Source organism: Maniola jurtina, chromosome 10 (genome assembly GCF_905333055.1).
Source record: "Maniola jurtina chromosome 10, ilManJurt1.1, whole genome shotgun sequence".
NCBI classification, from domain to species: Eukaryota; Metazoa; Arthropoda; class Insecta; order Lepidoptera; family Nymphalidae; genus Maniola; species Maniola jurtina.
In genome coordinates, this window is record NC_060038.1 from 937,742 (window position 1) to 961,961 (window position 24,220).

At 37.2% G+C, this 24,220-nt stretch overlaps 1 protein-coding gene across 1 annotated transcript in view; it reads right to left on the reverse strand.

Annotated features, from left to right (window-relative positions):
• The window catches only part of LOC123868939, a 110,703-nt gene extending 95,808 nt beyond the window's left edge, over positions 1 to 14,895 (reverse strand). Inside the window, exon 1 of the mRNA XM_045911636.1 lies at positions 14,583 to 14,895. Coding sequence (XP_045767592.1) covers positions 14,583 to 14,673 — 91 coding nt within the window. The 5' untranslated portion in view covers positions 14,674 to 14,895. The remainder of the gene's footprint in view (positions 1 to 14,582) is intronic.
• Positions 14,896 to 24,220: the final 9,325 nt, after the last annotated feature.

Consider the following 24,220-nt stretch of genomic DNA (forward strand, 5'->3'; position numbering starts at 1 on the left):
ACTATTAATTATTAACATATTATTATGGTAAACAAGTGTAAATTAAAAATTTATAACACCCCCGACGATCCAAAGTATTTGAGTTTTCCAAAACATCATTTTCAAATAAATAATTATGTATTTAGGCAACGTCCATCTTGACAGCTTGACATTTGTCTATTGACATAATATTATGAACCTAACGGTTATCTAACCTTCTTTTCTACAAGAAAACTAGAAAAGAGCTGATAACTCTTAAACGGCTGAACCAACTTTTTTAGATTATAGCTAAGAACACTCTCGATCAAGCCACCTTTCAAACAAAAAAAACTAAATTAAAATCGGTTCATTCGTTTAGGCGCTACGATGCCACAGACAGATACACAGATACACAGATACACAGACACACAGATACACACGTCAAACTTATAACACCCCTCTTTTTGGGTCGGGGGTTAAAAACGAGTCGCTTAGCGATTGAGATTTCAAGTAGGTACAGCATCTACTATGTTAACAAGGCAACTTCCAGTATCTAAGCTTGAATATCATTGATAAAGCAATGTTTTCTAAGAAATAATATCTTAACAAACCACATGAAAGTTTAAAAAAAAATATATAGGTATAAACTTTTAATAACAACTTCGTAGCCAATTTCGTACAACATCTGAGGCTGATATTAATACGGTTTAAAAATGTTTTTTTCCACGGCGATGAATCTTAAGCACAGCTGCAGCACTTGGCGATACTCCAAAAAGGCCCGGATTTATTGCTGCAATGTATTGCATAAAATGGAATATTTATAACTATTTATCAAACCATTACAATAAAATATTGTCTAAGATATTCAATTGAGTTTGTACGAGTGGGGTAGAGGTTTACAATAATTCAAAGCTTTTCCGCTTATTTTATCGCTTGTTTCGCTCATTTATCTTATTGACCAAATTACTTTGCAGAATTTATTATCATTTAGAAATGAAGATACTCATATAATTGTTGTGATGGAACTTCACACAGGTGAGTTCGTTTAATCATAAAATTTACACATAAGTATGTTACTATTGCAACTTTTGAAGATTTTGTTATTATTTATATACTTATGGTTAAGTGTAGGTTTATTAGATTAATCTGTTATTCTCTCCACTCTACTGTACTCTATATAAAAATCTTTATCGGTTGGTTCTGCCAGTTCTGCTCAGTTTTAAAAGACAGAATAATAACCGCAGCTTGTGTATTATAAAATCAAAATACAAGTCGTCATTTTATAGCCGTGCTTTGTTCGCTCTCTGGACTAATTACGATGTTACGCCAGCGATATAAATATTCCACTGGATGAAGCGCTTCATCGTAACAACATGTTCCAACGAACTTTGGTGTCCACACTCCTCATAAAGCAGGAAACAAATTAATTATCAGACGCGACTGACGGACGCGGTTGATTGCCGGGACTTATAGGTATTCAGGTATCGGTACACGAAACTGTGCAAACTATTGGATGCGATTAGCGGACGTAACCTTGAGCACTCGGATGTCCGATAGATATCTCAAAGCCGCGTTCCTAACGACTTGGCAACCTATCTGTCGCGACTTGTGGCTATCAACCGCGGTTTACGGACACGTCCGACAGTTTGTTTCCGCCTTTATTCGCTTTAGACGTAGTCCATTTTTACGAACATAAATATAAATTAGACCAGACTATAAGCTACCCATATGAATATATAGTTATCGCGCAAGTTTAATTTTTACAAAGAGATTGCATCTAAAGCGGGTTACGCTTGAGAGGAACGGACACCGATGTTAGTTGGAAGTTGGAACATGTTGTGACTATGAGCGCCCCATCTAGTGGAACATTTATATCGCTGGGTTGCGCTAATTGCTCTCAACCACAGGGACTAATGCGATAAAGTTACACAAAACAAAACCAACCTTAATTCCCCGTGGCAAAGTCGATTATCTAATGAAGAATTTAAACAAATTCGGTGGATGTTAAATGAACATTAACATTGTTAGGAGTAAGCTTAATCTATTTATTATGTATGAATATGAAAATGAATTGGTTTCGAGAACGTAATACAATATGTAATTCAGTATTATGTATTTAACATATATGTATTTCCATAGCCATGAATAATTGATTGTAGCTGTAATATAAACCCTTTCATGTTTAGTTATATATTTCATCACTGCCCACTAGATGATGCCCGCGGTTTCGTCTGCGTGGATTTATATTGTTAAAAACCGCGTGGGAACTTTTTGATTTTCCGGAATAATAGATCGTAATTTGGAAAAACCGGTTGATTTTTAACTTTATGGGAAAATGCAGCTAAATAAACAAGCAGACTCCAGTACGCACAACTGCGTTTTTAGGACTCCGTACCCGAAGGGTCTAACGGAACCCTATTATAATTACTAAGACTCTGTTGTCCGTCCGTTCGTCCGTCCGTCTCTCAGCGGGCTGTATTTTGTGAAACGTGTAATAGGTAAGAGTTCAAATTTTCAAGTAGAATGTGTTATTTTATCGCCACTATAACAAAAAAAAATACAGATTTAGAAATTTCAACATGAAAATTAAAAAGTGTTGTCTTGTACGACGGTATGGAACCCTTCCTATGGGAGTCTGACTCGCAATTGACCGGCTTTTTGTGTGTTTGTGTGAACAACTCAACATAAACATAAGCGCTTCTGTGTAACGTATTCGATAATTTTGCACGATTTCTCCCCCTCTTTTTCTTTGACTCCCTGGCATAGCGCTACGAAAAATCGCTTTGAAAGCTACGAAGGCTACGAAACCGTAGACCTATGTTCGTTTTGTAAGACAACGCTTTTAAATTCATTTTAGCCTGAAATAAAAAACTGGTCAAAGTGTGAGTCGGGCTCACACACGAAGGGTTCCGTACCATTGTAAAAAATATAACCCTATGTACTTTTTAATTTTTTAAATTTTCATGGAATTTGAAATTCACTATCTTGATTTTTTTTATTCTTTTTATAACGGCAATAGAACACACTGAAAATTTCAACTCTACCTATTACGGTTCATGACATACGGCCTGCTGACAGACAGACGAACGGATAGACGGACAGCGTAGCTTTAGTGATAGGGTCAAGTTGGCAACTTTCGGGTACAGAACCCTAAAATTTGTTAATTAAATCAAACAAGAAACCCTTTTCCACAAATTCTTACTTTACAAAAAGAACAAAAGTATCAACCGAAAAAGTGCTTAAAGGCTTTTTAATTGGGCCTTCGCTTCGCCAGTAAATTTTAAGAAAAACGATAGTAGGTATTTTAGTTTTCTGTGAAAATGTATTGGTTTGTCAGATTGGTTTGATTTGGAGATTTGTGCGAACAACTAAATACTCGTAGCTACCATTTTTATTACCAGAAGTATTGCAACTTTTACTAGCGTGTTTTTAGCGTTCCGTTCCCCAAGGTTTCCAACGGGACCTTATTACTAAGCCTTCATTTTCCGCCTGTCAGTCCGTCTGCTTGTGCATCCGTCTGTCCATCTGTCTGTTTGGCAGCGCGATGTATCTCATGAACTATAATAGTTAGAGAGTTGAAATTTGCACAGAATATGTACATATTGGATATTGATACGATGCATGCCTACCGACTTAAAATCTCATTCTATCCTGTATGCTATGAGACCATGTCCAAAGATACATCTATGACTTCTAGTAGAAACCTCTAGTAAAAAGAATGAAGAAGAAGAAATTTCTCCCTTCCAATTTTTTTTTTAAAGTATATGTACATTATACATAGTGCTCGGTAGGTACATCTTGTATGATATGAACCTTCGTGTGCGTGTCCAACTCGCAATGGACCGGTTTTTTAAAACAAGGCAGTTTATTTCTTTGTACCTAAATATTTTATAGCCGCCATAAAAATCTTCGCCCGGATTCCTTTAACGTCGGTCCACATTTTCGTTTCATTGGCGTCATAAAAGGTTTGAATCGAATTCCCTTTGAGAATAGGTATAGATTTCTCCAAGTGTCAGCGGCTTTGATGCCGGAATCCAATACCGACGCTCGAAGGTTGATAAAAGTTTCCTATTACCCGTCTACTGTCAAAAAATCCATATCCAATTGGTATCTAATAATAACATTTTGAATACTACATCTTTCATCATCATCATTACTCCATCGGTGGCCCATTACGGAGCACAGCGTCTTCTCTCGGATTGAGAAGAGTTTATAGGCCACGCTGGCGTATTGGCCAGTCGTCACATACCTTTGAGAACATTATCCCATCGGCACACTATCCCAATGCCTGAGAGTCTTCCATAATGTTTTCATAGGTGTCCACACAAGTCTGCCAAACTTCACTGGCCTGAAGCTGGTGGACTCTGACCTAAAGTCTAAACCTTTCTCATTCTGAGCGAAAATTTGTGCCCAGTAGTGCGCCGGCGATAAGTTGATCATAATGATGGTATATACCTAAATTGGTGAAAAGCCGTCCAGATCTCAACAAACAGAAGACCTAAAAGCGAAAGATCTTAGGAGAGGAAACCTTATTAAGCTTTCCATTGATATTTTTTTAAAAGATCTTATACATTTTTCTTTGAAATACTTAATAACATAGATAAAAGAGAACGCTCAATTTATTTTAATAACGTTTTTTAGATTTTCTATTCCATGCATGATATTTATCCAAATAATTCTACGAAGTGGAATTTTGAATCTGTAAAAAACTGAACAAAGAGGCATTTTTCAGTTTAATGCCTTGCTGAAAATTACTATTGAGAAATCCACCAAACAATTTTATTCAACTTTACAAATATGCGAAATACTTACTTATTTCAAATTGCAAGACGGACATTCATTTATTTCTACGAACTTCACACAAAGTTCTCATGACAATTCAACATAATGTGAACACTGGGTTCTAACTCCTCAATCCTGATGCTGCAGATGTAAGGTCCATTTACTTATAATCCGCGAGGGCATCTATCGATTTTTAAGGTTTTGTACCTCGAAAGATCAGGCTGAAATTTGGCATGCAGATAGCTATTATGACGTAGGCACCCGCTAGAAACGGATTTTTAAAATTCAACCCCTAAGGGGATAAAATAGGGGTTTGAAATTTGTGTAGTCAACACGGACAAAGTCGCAATCATAAGCTAGTTAGTAAATATAAAATGAACTAGGTATTTTATACCTGAGTATTAGGTGTCAGTGTCAGTATTAATTATTATAGCACGTCGCAGGTAAAATGAAATTAGCCGCGGACTCGAGAGCCGAGATGATCTTCCCGGTAGCTATTTCAATTAGGAACATGCCATAAAAATATCTACAATATAAAAGCTCCAACCTCCAACATGGATATGAAAGGATAAAAAAATCAACGAAGCTTTCAAAATTTTGACAGTCAGTCTGGCAGTCTGAATGGGTGGTCGGGGGCTTCAGCACCCACAAGAGTGGATGCGGAGCACCCATGATCGTAAGAATCAACAATTACCAGTAATCGGCTCCGAACGATATCTCTACAAACTTATATACTCTTATATTTTTGTTGAAGTTAGTAAGTTACCTACCAGTACGGTCTACTTAAGGGTGTAAAGACGTGTTGGAGTAATACAAGAAGGAAATATTAAAAAAATATAGATACTTATCCAGCATTCATATCTTTCCTACATTTCATAAAAACCAATATGTTTACGTCCAACTGTTTTTCTGTTCGCTTGAAACATGGAAGGATTTAAAAACGATTTTCACGATTATGTAGGATGTTAATTTAGTCAGTGTGCATTTTTCTTCTCGCACTTCGCCAGTTATTTTAAAATAGCAACCACGGGAGTTTCTAAAAGCCGGCGGCGCCTCTGATTTCAGTTCAACCAAGAACTATCAGAAACCGCGATCAAGAACTATCAGAAATCGATAACTAAGTGGTCGAACATCCTAGTAGTACATATTATAAACGCGGAAGTTTGTATGTATGGATGTTTGTTACTCTTTCACGTAAGAACTAGTGGACGGATTTGGCTGGGAATGGAGATAGATTATAACCTGGATAACACACAGACTACTTTTATCCCGGAAAATCTATGACGGGATTTTTAAAAACCTATATAGCTACGGGAACGAAGTCGCAGGCATCAGCTATAGTGTTGACTGATTTGTAGATGTAGATCTTGTAGAAACGTCGCGGCCTACGTCGTTGTAATTTACGTCGCAGCAGGAAAAGCAAATATAAACAATTTATAACAACATCTCGTTGTAATATTGCGTCGCAGTAAACAAATATACTCTTTTGAAGGTAACAAATCGTTGTTACCTTCAAAAGTGCGTTTCGATATGTAGTGTATATTTTTTTTCAATTTTGAGCATTACATTACTCATGGTGCGGTACAGTATCTACTAAGGATAGATAGATAGATAGATAGATAGATAGAACACTTTATTATATGTAAAGGAGTACAACACATGTAAAGGAGCACAACACAGAAAGAAGAAAACAGAAAAAAAAATTGTGTGCAAAGGCGGCCTTATTGCTTGGAGCAATCTCTACCAGGCAACCTTTTGCTTTGGTAACACTCATTATTGAATAACGGCCTCTCCACAGCAATGTCTGCGTACGTTTTCTACTAACTATTAAAGACTTAAGCGACTAGAAAGTGCGTCGTATTTTCGTGCACAAGTACATAATATTTCCTGCAATTGGTCGCTGTGGCCAAAATTCAGTCGGGAAGAATTTAATTTTTTTGCGCTAACTTCGACGAATAATTGGCTGTGACTTGTAATAAAAAGGCTTTCGTCCCTCTTGCCGCAATACTTAATATAACAAAGCTCTTGAGAACGAGAGAGCTCTATTTTAAATTGCCACTTAATTTTGTGTGATAATTAATGTGCAACATTGTGTCCTATCTCTCGTGTCTCGTATTAGTTTGAAAGCTTTAAAGTTAATTGAACAGACATGACATAAAATAATAATCCATGTATGAATGTCTGTTACCTTTCATGATCATCCGCTTAACTGATCTTGACGAAGTTTGGTACAGAGATAGCTTGCATTCCGGAGACGGGCATATCCAGGAAAATCAAGTTTTTTAGTCTTTTTTGTAGTTTTTATTGTTAGTTTTAAAAATTGTTGTACTTTTGGCTTATTGAGTAATTAATTTAATTATTATAGATTTTATGCAAAGAATGTCTCAGGTTAAGTTTTACTATTTAGAAGTTTTAGATTAAGCATGTTGAGTTAGCCTGTAAGTGAGTATACATTGATAGTCCTAAGTTTATATAAGTCGTCATAATTACTTTTCTTTGTATACCGTTGGCTTCCTATTAAATAATTAAATAAAATAAAATAAAATCAAAAAGCTCGCAGAATTTAGGTTTCAAAAACCTAAATTCACTCGAAGTCACGGACATCATCTAGTACCAGCAGCGGAACAAAACCATCGGACTTCGGAGCCCTGTGGCGGCGCCACTGAACGAATCTCTTTATGGTGCTTTTTGTTTTTTCTTTGGGAGCCTTCTACAAAGGACTTACTTTATAAAAGCGAGTGTTAATTTTATTTGAAACTCTCTATTCTAAATGAGACTGGCAACGCCTTTGCTCCATCGATGTCTTTGCTCTCGGTCCCCACGACTTTGATATACTATTTAATTTAATTATTTTTATGGAAACACAGCACAATAATTAAATGACAGACAATACATAATATATAAAACACTCAAACCTTAACTGTCTCTCTGTCATTCGTTTAGGCGCTACGATGCCACAGACAGATACACAGATACACAGACACACAGATACACAGATACACACGTCAAACTTATAACACCCCTCTTTATGGGTCGGGGGTTAAAAAACGAAAAAAAAGAATGTTAGGTAGGTTGCAACTCATTAGACAAAAACAAACCAAAACCGACTAGTGCTATTCTAGACTAGTGCTATAGTATAGCTAGGCAGCTTTTGACAAGATAATTGCTAATTTCTATTTAGGGAAATTATTATCCATCATAATAATTATATCCATTAGCTAAGATAATCTTTTACCCATATTATAAATGCGAAAGTGTGTTTTTGGTTTATTGCTTTGTCCTTCAATCACATCGCAATGGGGCAACGGATCTATATGATTTTTTTACATGGTTATAGTTAAACACCTGGAGTGACAAAGGTTATATTTTATCCCGGACAATCAGCGAGTTCCCATGGGATTAAAAAAAATTAAATCCACGCGAGCGAGGTCGCGGCTAGTAGGTAAACAAATTATTTACGTTTTAGTGATGGGCTTTTACTGCGAAAAAATGTTATATTCCCTCAGGTAAAACAGAAATTGAAATAATTCAGCGCAATTTGTTTGTAAAGGCTTCATTCAAAAAGCAGACAAATTGCTTTCATTTATTATAATATTTACTAGCCGATGCTCGCAATTTCGTCCACGTGGATTTAGATTTTTAAAAATCCCATGAGGGATTCTCTGATTTTTCGGGATGAAAATAACCTATGTCACTCTTCAGGTCTTTAACTATCTACCCATGCAAAAAAATAAGTCAATCCTTTTCTCTGTTGAAAAGTGATTGAAGGACAAACCATCAAACCAATAAACCAACACACAAACGCACTTTAGCATTTATAATAATATGATATGAAAATATGAAGTAGTTATTTGTTTCCAAGTTCAGGCAATTCATTACAAGAAAAACCGGCCCAGTGCGAGTCAGACTCGCGCACCGATGGTTCCGTACTCGGGTAATTTTTCCAACATTTTGCACGATTAATCAAAAACTGTGGTGCATAAAAATAAATAAAAACTATTTTAGAATGTACAGGTAAAGCCCCTTCATAATATGATACCCCACTTGGTATAGTTATCTTACTTTGAAAATTGAAACACATTTCAATTTTTTTTAAAGATGTAACCACAAATTCAAGGTTTGCGGATTTATTCCTTTACTTGTGCTATAAGATCAAACTTTCCTGCCAAATTTTATGATTCTAGATCAACGGGAAATACCCTATAGGTTTTCTTGACAGACTTGACGGATGGACGGACAGACAGACAGACTGACAGACATACAAAAAAGTGATCCTATAAGGGTTCCGTTTTTGCTTTCGAGGTATGGAACCTTAAAAATAGATAGAAGAAAAATAATAAAGAAAATAACTTGCCAGACAAGAAAGGACGAGCAATAAGTACCTGTATAATAAAGGACTATTTTCGTAGCGTAAATGTAATATTTGTCCCGTCCCGTTAGATGTACCGTGCAAGTGACATAGGGGTATTCATATCAACCTAAACAAGAGGGCTTGAGAACTGTGTTCGTTTAAGGGTAACAGGATACGTTTACAAAGCGATTCAAATGTCCTTTATACGGGGCATTCGAGTAATATGGGTTACCGTATTTCTGGCGTGAGAATAACGATATTGGATGTCAAACAGAAATGGAGAGTTTTTTATTCGATTGCAAGTTAGCCCTGGACTACGATCTCAAGAACTGCGACAACTCACGCTTGACTATAAAATGTATGCCAAAATTGTTCTTATAAAAAAACTTCAGAGGTAGACAGTTTCCCTGTATCTTCCTTGGTTTTGGATTGCTCCATACTGTCCCATTAAAATACACTGTATAAAGGACATTTTCATAGTGTGAATGTGATATCTATCCCATCCCGTTAGATGTACCTTGCAAGTGACATAAGAGTATTCATATCAACCTAAACAAGAGGACTTAAGAGAACCGTGTTCGTTGGAGTAGGTAACAGGATACGTTTACAATGCGATTCAAATGTCTTTTATACGGGACTTTAGAGTAATATGGGTTACCGTGTTTCAGGCGTGAGGATAACGATATTGGATGTCAAACAGAAATGGATAGTTTTTTATTAATCCATACTAATATTATAAATGCGAAAGTGTATCTGTCTGTCTGTTTGCTACGTTTTCACGGCCCAACCATTGAACCGATTTTAATGAAATTTGGTATCGACTTAAGATACATCCCGGGGAAGGACATAGGCTACGTTTTATCTCAGAAAATTGAAGAGTTCCTACGGGATTTAAAAATAACTAAATCCACGCGGGCGAAGCCGCGGGCATCAGCTAGTGCAATATAATTACGATTTTATTCCCTGAACTGGGATCTCAAAAAATGCGATAACTGAAAAATGGACTTAATCACGTTATTTAATTTAATTTAATATTTAATTTTTAATTTTATTTTATTTAATTAATTATTTTATATTACTATCCTTTTGAAAATAAAAGAGTTTCTAAGTTCTATCCCAGTTTTATAGGGATATAAGTAAGAGCCATAACATTACAGCAACATTGGCACAACATGGCGCGGTAAATGATTGAACAATACACACGAAATATGATCGGTATTGCGATAGGGCAGAATTTCCTCACCCTCACAGATGCCGACGCTAAATGAGAACCAAATACTATTGTAGAGTGACCATAATATCATCATAATAGAGCAATGGTTAACAAGATAAGGCTAATCAGAACTAAAACCCGACTACTACCGGCGAACACCCGACTACTACCGGCGAACTGCCGATACATAGCGATAGATATAACTAGTATAAAATTGTTTTTCTGTCGCTCGGTGTATTTTTAACCCCCGACCCAAAAAGAGGGGTGTTATAAGTTTGACGTGTATCTGTGTATCTGTCTGTGGCATCGTAGCTCCTAAACTAATGAACCGATTTTAATTTAGTTTTTTTTTGTTTGTGATAGAGAGTGTTCTTAGCTATAATCCAAGAAAATTGATTTAGCCGTTTGAAAGTTATCAGCTTTTTTCTTGTTACTGTACCTTCACTTGTCGGTGGTGTTATAAATTTTTAATTTACACTTGTAATATTACACTATATTTATATTTATGTACTCAGAATGTTTTCCTCTCTCATTTGATAATAGCAAAAAATAATTTGAAGACCCCCACTTTTTTGGATGTTATCTATCAGATCGTTTTTTCGTATAAAATGTAGCGTATGTCACCCAGACTATAATATTTTGAATTTTTTCAAAACACGAATCGATGGACACCTCGATCATCCACGAGGATTTAGGCTATTCTTAAATGCCGTGGCAACTTTCTGATTTTTCAGGGCAAAAGTGCTATCCGACTCCGGGATGCAAGTTTAGCAGACAAACAGACTTACACTTTTAATATCCACACGTAATTTATGATATAGAAATGAATATAGATTGTACGAGTTCTGCAAATATTGTGTTAACTTCCGAAAGTTAAAAGAAACGGGTTTTTTATCTGCATTCACGTGGTCACCTCACAACCTACAGGGTGTGAGGAGTTCTGGAAGGAATAGAGGAGCCTGTGAAATGCCTCATTATGGAGCTATTGATATCGGCGGCATCACACAAATGCCAACTTACTCTATTATTATATTTTATTAAGTACCATACATTTTTCGTATCATCAAAGGGTACACTAGTATAATATTCAACTATTATCATATCTTTACTTATAACAGAATCGTAGGTTCGTCTTTTTTAGGGTTCCGTACCCAAAGGCTAAAAACGGAGTCCTATTAATGTCACTCTGCTGTCTGTCTGTATTTGTGCGCATTCATCATCATCATTATCTACCTATAGACGTCGACTGCTGATTTGATCACGTAGAGAAACTTCAAGCTTAGATCTCGTCATGGCTCGCTGAGTGACTCTGAACTTTCATATGACACCCATAGTTAGCGATCATAATTATCTCGTATCCGATACGGTTCAAAAGCATTTATAAAACTTTAATAAAAAGAATCTTTCTGTTTCTATTGAATGTTAAAATCTCTAAAGTTTCCTGCTTCGTAAATATTACAGCATGAAAGAAAAACGGACTGTCATCACAAACTTTACCATTCAATACTTTTTGTTTGATACAACTTTTAGAGCCCTAACACACTGAGACCCCATCGCCACGTCGCTGACTACGTAGCCATGATTACCTTTAGCTACCGTAGCCAAATTAGGTCGCCAAATAAATAGCACAACGACACAACACTAGCCAACACAAACACGCGGGCCGCTGTTCTGGCGAGTAGTTGGCCACTGAGGTTGAAATCTATAGATCGCACTTTGACTTTACTCAGACTTAAGACACTGTTAAAACGAGACAGCGCTATACCGCTTGCATGAATCTGTCTCGTTTTAACCGAAACTTAAGTCTAAGCAAAGTCAAAGTGCGCTCTATAGATTTCAGCCCGAGTGAGGGAGACGTAACTTACTTGTATAAAAAATACTGGAGACTTGGCTACGCTTTGCCGGGTCGTCAGAGTAACCAGTATCCACGTAAGGGCGGATCGGACATGGCTACGCTTCTAAATTGGCCACGTCGCCAGACAGTATCTAAGTGAGTTAACTGTCATACATTTCAATACGAATTGTTAGATACGTAGCCAGTGACGTCGCCGTGGCATCCCAGTGTCTTAGGGCTCTTACAGCATAAAAGAGACATGGACTGTCATCACAACTTTACCATTCAATACTTTCGTTAGATACAACTTTTACTTTGTCCTCCATGGCCAGTCGCCGCGGTCAGAGCTCAAGTAAAACTTGGAACATTAATCATAATCTTGTATTCTAGCCTCGAGACAAAACCCGAGTTTGTACAAATAACTCGGCGAATAATTAATTTGTTTAAAATCCTTCGCGCAATTTAAATATCATTTCGAAGTTTATGGACGCTAATGGAATTAATTAAATGAACAATTACTATTATAGCACGTACCTTATAAAAGTATATCTATACTTACTAATATTATAAAGAGGAAAGATTTATTTGTTTGTTTGTAGTCGATAAACTCTGAAACTACTGAACCGATTTTAAAAGCTCTTTCACCATTAAAAGCTGTACTTTATCCCTTTATCCAGAAATAGTATATAGGTACATTATGAATCATCATCATCATGATTAACTTACCGACGGCTCACTACTGAGCACAGGTCTGCAAATCTGGTTCAAATGTGGTTTGACAAACTACACACACTTTTGATACTACACGGCACACACACCTTTGAATTTGTTATATTTTTATTTAAATGCCGTGGGAACTCTTTGATTTTGCGGGTTAAAAAGTAGCTTATATCTGTCTCCGGGATGCAAGCTATCTCTGTACTATAATTTTATCAAAATCGATCAAACGGTTGGGCCGTGAAAAGATAACAGTTGGACAGACAGACATACATGCTTTCGCAAATAATATTATATGCAAATGGAAGTATAGATCACTGCCAGTCTAATTGTAAAGTTTTAAAATTGTAACAGTTTTACCGTGAAAAGTAATAAATCACGTAAACTTTGGTCATATATCACAATTCCGTATACTTACGGTCTCAGCAAGTTTCTACGCGCTGCAAATTGCTTGGTATTAAACTTTGACTTCGTTCATATTAACCATGTCTTACCAATGACCCTAAATTGAGTCGATCGTAATCCATACTAATTCCATTATAAATGAGAAAGTGTGTCTGTCTGTCTGCTAGCTTTTCCTGGCCCAACATTTTAAACGATTTTAACCACGGAATTTTAAAAAACCTAAATTAACGCGGACGAAATCGCGGGCATCATCTAGTTAAGCATAAAAATTGTGTCCCATTATAGGTTCGCTTTTAATTATAATTCTCCTCTACTTTCTATTATAAAATTGCAATTTAAATTGTAGTTTGCAGTTCTGCGCGCCTCACGCAAAAGCCGTTTCTTATTCTTCTGCTTCCACAATAAAAAAGAGTAGGTAATTAGGTACCTATCTAAATGTAATGAAGAGAATATATGAAAATCACAGTAGATAAGTAATAATAATAAGTAAAATGCAAAATGCGGCATTTTATTAACCTTCATTCCTTCTATTACTCCTTCTATTTAGGTGTAATAGAACCTTATAGTACACTGAATTAGCTTACAAAGTTTCATGTAGTATTATTTATTTTATAAGTCTAATGTATGAAATAAAAGATATATCCTACAGATAAGTGAAACGCTTGTCTACATAACTAACTAACCTTTCTAAACTTTTTACGAGCTTTAATTTCAGCGATAGCGATAATTAATAATAATTAATAAATCGTGCACAAAAATTATTGCAAAAAAATTACAAGAATTGCAAATAAATCTTAATTATAATGTAAAATTATCGCTGAAAATTATATTATAGTAAAGTATAATTATTTAGTAAATAATTCTGAATGAATAATAGGGGCAATAAATCGGTAAGTTAAAAGTTGTAATTAAAAAATGCTCCACTGCTCCCTATTTACTCCAATTTTATTTTATTACCCACAGTACCCGTGTAGGTAATATTTGATAAAGTTTATTTTTTGAAAAGTTTCTTGCCGGCTGCTCTTCTAGATAACCTGTTTTCTGAACCGGTGGTAAAGTCTTAACACACTAATAAGAGCCGTAAGATTGCGTGCATGAATAATTTTGAATTTTTGAATATTGGTTGTTAAGTATTAAGTAGTACTCGTATATTGAATTAAATATTAAATATGCAAATGGTTGGACGATATAAGGGGGTGGACAGGGCTTAGTTACCCGAAGTTGAAAGAGGCGGCTTTTAATAGAGAAGCTTTTCGGATGATGATCGCCAAACTTCGTTTCGAAGAAGGCACGCGATGATGATGATTAAATATGACACTAACCTGGCTTCGCAGAGTTATTGTTGGCCGTTCCGGAAGCCTGGCTGAAGAATGAGGCACCGGTAATTCTAGCCCGACGCAGGATCCACCACATTTTGAATTAAAAACTGTAAATTACAATTAATAACACGAGAAAATTTACAATTTCCCAAAATTACAATACTTTTAACTACACTTTACAATCACTGACAACTTGTTGTTTGTTTTAGGTAAATAATAAAGTCAAATTGTTGTTGATCTGGACTTTTTTTAATTCAGGTATTATTTACGATAACGCTGGCGGATTTCCTGCGGTATTGTAGTCTCGTAGCTAGGAGGGTTCACGTTTAACTAACCGCCACGCTGTACCTACAGGGCATGCGCATTTGGGTTCCAACCCTTAAGGTAGCAAAATTTTACTCCTATTTATTTCCGAATACACGTGAAAAGTTAGCGGTCAGTTAAAATCAGTTTAAAGTTTAAAAACCAGTTGCATGAAAGGCTTTGAAAGTTACTCTATATTAGTTACCGTTAATCTTTGACCACCAGTAAAAGGCAAAGCCTAACTAGTGGATTAATTCTTTGGCCTCCTCCGGAGACACCTCTAACTTTTCGAAACTACTTATTATGAGCATTTTAAGCAATTATCACAATAATATAAAGTATCAGTTGCGTAACAGGGAAGACAAACATCGTGAGGAAACCTGCTTGCGAGTTCTTCATATTGTTCTCAAAATATATGTGTGTGAGTAAGCCAATCCGCATTTGGCCAGCATGTGGAACTTTTTGACGTTTCAAAAGTACTTGTAAAAGTTTAACTGATTATAGGAAGGTTATAGTTGCTTTTTTAAGAGAAAAGCATATTATACAAACGAAGATTATGTAAATGATAAAAGAGCGTGGATTTGACCTGCAGCTCGTTCATCAATGCGCGGGACTTCAATTAGGTAATTTTCTACATGGCATATTAGAAATCTTTGAAAAGAGCAGCCGCCGAGTTCCTTGCTGGTTCTTCCCGGTAGGAAAAGCATTCCGAACCGAACGAAAATAGTAAATGCTTTTGACGATTCAAAAGTAGGTACTTGTAAAAATTTAATTGAATAAATATATTTTGAATTTTTTCGGTACGGAACCCTAAAAACGACTATAGTTAGGAAGGTACGTAGGTATAACAACTACCGAACAGGGAATCAGCTTATTACTGTAACAACGTACTTACGTCACTATGACGACGGAGCCAATTGCTATAAAATAATTTAGGGAAAATTGCCAAAAAATTAGGCCAAAATGGGATTAGACCGTAAAAAAAGAGCTGAGTCACTAACTGTGACTATGTGGTTCTCGTAGGTAAGTCTACAATGTACTTATTACTTACAATTTACCTACAAATTATATCTGCGACTTACGTTATTATTACGGACCATCTTATACCTATAAATACGTTTTGCTGCCTCGGATGTCGGCTTTGCCAAAATAATATTCACATATCCCAACGTCCTGTCCAGTATTTCACTCCCCAAATTTCAAACCCAATTTAACCCTTAGGGGTTGAACTTTCAAAAATTCTTATTTAACGGATGTCTGCGTCATAATAGGCATACATGTCTTTCAATCCGATCCGTCCATAGTTTGAGCTATACGTTGATAGATCAGTCAGTCAGTCACCTTTTCCTTTTACATGTATTTTTAGCCTAGCTTTTGCCCGCGACTTCGTCCGTGATACATATTATGTAATTTATAGTCTACATTACTTTCTTGGCAGCTTTCTAATCATGAAAGAATGATTAAATTGTAAGTAGGTATAACATTATATTAACTCATATTATATTGGCTGATTCAACCGCATCTATTTCCTAAGGGATTCACCTAAAATTGCGTATTGGTTATATTGCTCTATTTTCAGAGCCTCGTGTGTCCGAGTCTGAGTAAACACAACTCTTTTTCTGAACCTTACTTGTCGTTGTTAACCCCCGACCCAAAAAGAGGGGTGTTATAAGTTTGACGTGTGTATCTGTGTATCTGTGTATCTGTCTGTGGCATCGTAGCGCCTAAACGAATGAACCGATTTTAATTTTGTTTTTTTTGTTTGAAAGGTGGCTTGATCGAGAGTGTTCTTAGCTATAATCTAAAAAAATTGGTTCAGCGGTTTAAGAGTTATCAGCTCTTTTCTAGTTTTCTTGTAGAAAAGAAGGTTAGATAACCGTTAGGTTCATAATATTATGTCAATAGACAAATGTCAAGCTGTCAAGATGGACGTTGCCTAAATACATAATTATTTATTTGAAAATGATGTTTTGGAAAACTCAAATACTTTGGATCGTCGGGGGTGTTATAAATTTTTAATTTACACTTGTGTATAGTGAACCCGAACCAGAACGTTTTTAAATGGGACTCTGCTACTTTTTAGGGTTCCGTACCTCAAAAGGAAAAACGGAACCCTTATAGGATCACTTCGTTGTCTGTCTGTCTGTCTGTCTGTCTGTCCGTCGTGTTGTCAAGAAACCAATAGGGTACTTCCTGTTCACCTAGAATCATGAAATTTGGTAGGTAGGTTGGTCTTATAGCACAAGTACAGGAATAAATCTGAAAACCACGAGTTTGTGGTAACATCATTAAATAAAAATTAAAACGTATTTCAATTTTCAAAGTAAGATGTACCAAGAGGGGTATCATATGAAAGGGCTTTACCTGAACATTCCAAAACAGATTTTTATTTATTTTTATGTATTATAGTTTTTGATTTATCGTGCAAAATGTTGGAAAAATACCTGAGTACGGAACCCTCAGTGCGCGAGTCTGACTCGCACTTGGCCGGTTTTTTCATTTTCTCATACAGACTTGGCATTTGAAATCCATATTCATTATCCATATCCACTTATAATATTATAAATGTAAAAGTGTGTCTGTCTGTCTGCTACATTTTCACAGCCTAACCGCGGAACCAATTTTAATGAAATTTGGTACTGACGTGGGATACATCCTAGGGAAGGACATAGGCTACCTTTTTATCCCGGAAAATCAAAGAGTTCCTACGGGGTTTTTAAAAACCGAAATCCACGCGGGCGAAGCCGCGGTCTAGTGTGTCTAGTTTCTAGTGAAATATAAAGTAGACTCCATACTAGGATAGTTCATACTCGTATAGTAGGGGGATTGGAGAATAAATCCCTTTCTAGGGTCATAATATGGGGAATCTTTTTTATGGGACCACGGCCGAAACCTCCGACTAAGCCAGAGACAAAATTAGAAATTTTCAAATAAATAACCCCTATTGGTAATAGTAGATCCAGGACCTCCCAAGGCTCCCACAGGGCCAAACATTGCGCTGCATTTTGCATAGTTTGCAGATGGTAGTTTGTGTATATTGCGCAGTGTTAAGGGTGGTAAAGTTTTAATTTGATTATTTTGCCTCGCCCACGTAGGACGCTTGCGGAACCTGCGCTGCGCTGCCCGTCCGCTTCGTTTAACTCTGCCCACAAAAATTAATGTTGAGGTATAAACAAATCTCTTTAGTTTCTTAACTGTCCTATATAATTCTTAACCATATATCAATACTAATATTATAAATGTGAAAGTGTGTCTGTCTTTCTGTCTGTGTGCTAGCTTTTCACGCCCCAACAGTTTGACCGATTTTCATGTTTGGCACACAATTAGCTTATGATACTCAAGTCATCAGATTCATCTTGGTGGCTCCAGTGTCACTAGGTACATACAATGCTTAAAAAACAAAATGGCGGACTTTAGGCACCCTAATGTGCAGGCTGAAAAATATGCAGTGCAAATCTGCAGTCAGGGTTTTTTTGAAAACTTTTTAAACCGAAACTTACGCGGACAAAGTTACCAGCTCTATTAGATATTGCGCCTCCTAACTGATCGGCTCTTTCAGATCGTCTTTTCTTATGCGATCACACAGCCTATTTCGTGCAGTAAATAGTGACGTATATCTTGCCCCATCTGTTCCTTCCACGATCGATTGAACTTAAGTGCCTGAGCGCTATCTCAATACTGGAACACCTGATCTCTTATTCACAGCTAATACACTTACGAGAAGATCTTAGAAAAGCTTTACTTTTTATTTATTTTATTCTGGTACAAATTAGCTCTTGACTGCCTGATGATAAGCTTGTGATGATGCAGTCTAAGATGGAAGCGGGCTAACTTGGAAGGAGTATCGCGTATTTACGTTACTATTATTAATTCAATGGGCGTATGGCAGTTTCATTAAACACATATCTACACCTGATTGATTTCTGCATGACATCGTACTGGAACGCTAAATTCACTTGGTGGGACGGAATTGGCGGGAGGTTGGTAACTAGCCATGGTCGAAGACCTACCTACCTACCAGATCCAATCAGAGACTATTTAGGAAACATAAATCCCCAAAATTGCCCCTGCCGGGACGCGAGGCTGGGACCTCCCAGGCTCCAACTTGTAAGACCACGGCGCTTGTCACTATGCCAATGAGGACTTCAAAAAACACGTAGACATATAGCAAAGCAAGTATCTGATGCTATTAGCGATGAAGCGTGTATAAAGTGTAACTTTAATCTGCTTTATTTTCAAGCATTTTTTTATTATGCCTAATTTTCAAGTTCATAGAGCTTGTGGCTTTTTCTTGATTGGTTACTGGTCTGAGGGGAGGCTTACCTAGTTACCATTCTACTGGCAAAGCCGTGCTGCCAAGCGATTTAGCGTTCCTTTGGTTTCGTGTGTAGAAACCAAAGGATTATTGGCTTGATGAAAACTATCATACCCCTTACCATGTTACCCCGCTTCCATCTTAGACTGTATCATCATATACCACCAGGTGAGATTGCAGTCAAGAACTAACTTGTATCTAAAAAAAAAATTATTTCTTACCATAAAGCTCCATTATATCATGGCAGCTTTATTGCTAAGTACTACCATCTAGCATACGGGCTAATAAGTAATATTTACTTATAATTTATTTATAAATCTAATTTACGGTCCAATAATTGTCCTTAGTTCATTCTAATATGCTTACTATGTTATTGTGACCTAGATAAAAATAAAGTAGCATAAACACTATTACAAAAATAAATGAATATATGACAATCCGAGACATGGTCGCTAACTAGTATTGTTAGTGTTATTCTTTAAAGTTAGTATAGTATAGTGCCACAGCGTCATCAGGATCAGGGTCTCGGCTGAAAATCAGCACCGTATGCTCTTCAAGTGTACAAGGTTAGCAGAACTTTACCAAAGAAATGTTCAAAGAAAAAATATCTTTGAAAACTCAAGGTTGAGTTAAGAGTAACTACAAAGTGTTCAATAGCCAAATTACTCTCCTATTCCTATGTAAAACAAACGCCAAGAAAAATATTGGCATAGCGATGAAAGTTGGAACAATCTCGAGTTTGTGTAGAAAGGAAAATTGTTTTCATACCTCCAACTTCACAGACAAATGTTATAATAAAATCGGTCAAGTGCGAATTGGACTCGCACATGAAGGGTTCCGTACCATCGTGCAAGAAATAACCCTAATTTTAATTTTTTGAATATTCATGGCGGTTCGAAGAGTCCCCAACTAGGGCCTAGCTGGACTGACGACATCAAACGAGTCTCAGGGCAAGCGGCGCAAGACCGTGACCACTTGCGTGTCAGTGGGCGTCTGCCGGTTGATGATGATGATGATAATTCCTTGACCTTAATGACCTTGTTCATGCCACAAAAAGCTAAATCCAAAAAACCTTATACCCAGAACGCTGAAGAATGAAGAAGAATGGGAAAGGCATGCTAATTTAATCAAACGAATCATAAAAAAGATTCCGATGAATTAAGAACCTCCTCCTTTTTTTGAAGTCGGTTAAAAACACGAGAAAACGATGAATGGGAGAGACAAAAACCCACGCCCTAAAAACAGCTGCCTTCCTGACGCAATGCTTCGTACAATACCGGGAAGCCGTGAGCGGAGATAGAGAAGGATTTAATCCTCCTCCCAATAAAAAAATGCCACAATTTACCACATAAAGAAGCGCAGAATGAAAATCAGCCAAAAAAAGTACCTTCAGCAATTCAAGATTCAAAAAATTGTAGCCGTCAGTAATTCTTTTACTTTATTAAATTGGTAGAGATTTCTCTGCTTAAGATTCCGCCGACGATTATTCCTTTGAGGCTCTTTTCCATCTCATCTGATTACGTTCCGCTGACGACTCGCAATCTGGCTTGTATTAAGAAATATACATAAAGCAATCGCTTTAAATTAAATTAGCGTTTCATCTCGCTTGAGAAGAGCCCTTTTGAAGGGCTCTTCTCAAGCGAGAAGAGCCCTTCAAAAGGGCTGAAGAAAAAAAAGAAGAAAGGATCTGACCAATCCACGCGGGCGAAGCTGCGGGCATCAGCTAGTCGTAAATAAACGGCCATCTGCACTTGCAGCGGGCTCGCTTACGTTTTGAGACCTTAGCCTAAACTTAGCCTTACATCTAAACCTCTGTTGCGCACTGACTCTGTTGAATTTAAAACAAGACAGAATTATGCCAGCGGTGGAACGCTGTCTCGTTTTAACGTCTGAGAAAAGTCAAAGTGCGCTCTATAGATCTCAGCCTAAGTCTTAAGTGAGTACAGTATTTCCACTTTTCAACCCCCACTCCACTTTTCAACCACCTCTCCACTTTTCAACCCCCATTCCACTTTTCAACCCCCACTCCACTTTTCAACCACCACTCCACTTTTCAACCCCCATTCCACTTTTCAACCCCCACTCCACTTTTCAACCACCACTCCACTTTTCAACCCCCATTCCACTTTTCAACCCCCACTCCACTTTTCAACCACGACTCCACTTTTCAACCCTCACTTCACTTTTCAACCCCCAATCCACTTTTCAACCCCTTATCCACTTTTCAACCACCACTCCACTTTTCAACCACCACTAGCACTTTTCAGTCAAAGTTAAATCATTTATTCAAAATAGGTAACATTGTGCACTTTTTTTCGGACAAGGTAGGCTTTTCCAAATAAAACTCCATCTGTCGTTTTACTTCCTTTATGTATGTATGTCTTCATCGTGTTAGTGTATTAAATGCCCAAATTGACCCTGCCAGCAATTGAACCTTGGACCTTCCATTAATAAGACCACAACGCTCACCACTGTGCCATTGAGATCGTCAAAAAACTTTTCACAATCAACTTATCCTGCGACTTTACAAACAGATTGATACCTCCCTCCGTCGCTTAAGTTCTAAAACCACGTAAGTAAATTTTCGGCGGTTTCACAATTTGATGCCATTCGTTAGGGTATCGAGAATTCAAGGGAGGCGTTATTCTGTCCTTCAAAAACATGTATTATATATATTATGTATGTTTATGAGATTTGATCGAAATTCACATTGTCTGAGAGTGTGCTCAGGATCTGTTCGATCTTGTCCTCCCTTGAACTTTTAAGGCCGATTCACACCAATTGCGTGCTGCGTAGTAACGCGCGTAAACGCCTAACACACCGCGTTATGGATACGTCCACGCTTTACGCAAGCGGTGTGCCATGTTTTATACAGTTCCATACATTACAACGTGCTACGTCTACGCTTACGCAACGCTTAGTCAGCCTGTGTGAACGAGCTATTTACCACCGCGCCATACCAAAAAATGCCTAGCGAATTTCTACCCCTATGTCGTCGACATTCCATCTACATGCGATATTATCGCAGAGTTTAAAACTCTTTGCGTCATACGCATGGCTTGGGTTTAAAATACTCTATCGAAATCTGTGTTACTTACTAACTATATATAGTTAGTATATAATCTATTATACTAACTATACTATAGTCTGGGTATTTTTCAAAATAGGCACCTTCTAGGCAAACGTGTCCCATCTTAGGCCACGTCATCACTTCCCATCAAGTGTGATTATAGCCAAACGTGTGCCTATAGTGAATAAAAATTTCCTGTAAAGTTGCTATTTTTGACTTACGCTGTGTTGAACGTAAGCGACGTTCACGTTATGTGTGATGTTCAAAGTAGATTAAAACGTTGCCTGAACACGATTAAGGTGTCTGTTTATCGAAAACTCGCTAACACCTCACACCCTCCCTCGTGAGAAAATACTTAAGTTCAATCGATCGTACAGAGAGGCTGGGGTATTAAAATAAACGTGATTTATATTTATGAAAAATAACGAAATCAAGAACCTTCAGCTAAGGTCCAACGTATACAGTCGGAGAGATTTTGCATCCCGGAGAGGGACATAGGCTATTTTGTACTATCCCGGAAAAACATCATCTAGTACCTAAGTAGCAGATACTTGTTGAGCCCGACATAAACTACATTTTATCCCGGAAAATAGTCTAATGGACTCTGGGAAAGTTTTTAAACTATCAAAAGCAAGAAAATTAGTATCTATACGAAAACAGTGAGACGATTATTTCCCTCTCAAAGATAGTAACTAGCCTGTAATTAACCTGTGCTCCCATGGGCGCAACCGAGTCAAAGGTGATTTAGTGAACCCCCCAAATTATCTGACTCGCCGGGCCGGGGGCGCTCGCAGTAAACTAATTACTAACTCGGAACTGCCCTATCTTCTAACACCTAAGTACCTGTAGTGTAAGAGCGAGCCGTTCCAAATTCAAAATGTAAGAGCGTAGTTTAATGCATTAACAAGTGAAAATTAAAAAATTATAACACCCCCGACAAGTGAAGGTTACAGTAACTAGAAAAGACCTGATAACTTTCAAACGGCTGAACCGATTTTTTTGGATTATAGCTAAGAACACTCTCGATCAAGCCACCTTTCAAACAAAAAAAAACTAAATTAAAATCGGTACATTAGTTTAGGCGCTACGGTGCCACAGACAGATACACAGATACACACGTCAAACTTATAACACCCCTCTTTTTGGGTCGGGGGTTAAAAATGATAACTCACTCACCATTTTAACTGTATATGTCAACTTGTCAAAAGTACGATTTTAGTCATTATTTTAAAGGTGAACCGTACTTTGGTCGTCTGTGAATCTACTACCGATTCGGAAAGCAGCTCCTACTGAAAAGAGCCGGCAAAAACCCCGAAAATTATCTTTTCAAATAGTAGGATGAGATAAAATATTGTATTTTCAATGTATCAATTTCATCATAATCATGATCACCTACATTTCTGAGCAGGGGGTTCCTTTAAGAATGGGAAGGCCTTTGGCCATCTCCAAGTGCGGATTGGCAGACTTCATACACTTTTGAGAACATTATGAAGAAATCGCAGGCTTACAGCCTACAGGTTTCCTCACGATGTTTTCCTGAAGGAACGGTGAACCGTTAGAGTAAGATTGAATTGATTAAAATGCACATAGTTAGAGGTGCTTTTACATACATTGATTAAAATGCACATAGTTTGGGATCGAAGCTCAGACCTTCCGAATAGAAGACCGGCTCTTCAACATTATAGGTACGTAGTATAGCTCGTAGCCTATAACTAGCCGTAACTAATTTATGCTGCGATTAGTCTAGGGTCCACTTTATTGGTAACATCCCTCCGGCAGTTGGAGCAACCCCCGACCTTGGGGCCAGGGGGGTCAGTTTTCAACGTCACAGCTCACAAGGTTAATGTTTTGTCGTAAACATCTCGTTTCGTTACGACAGGTAACTTCATTGTCTGCGTAGATTGTCCACTTACGAAAATTGCCCATTTTCATTCAAGCTTTTTTGTTCCACCA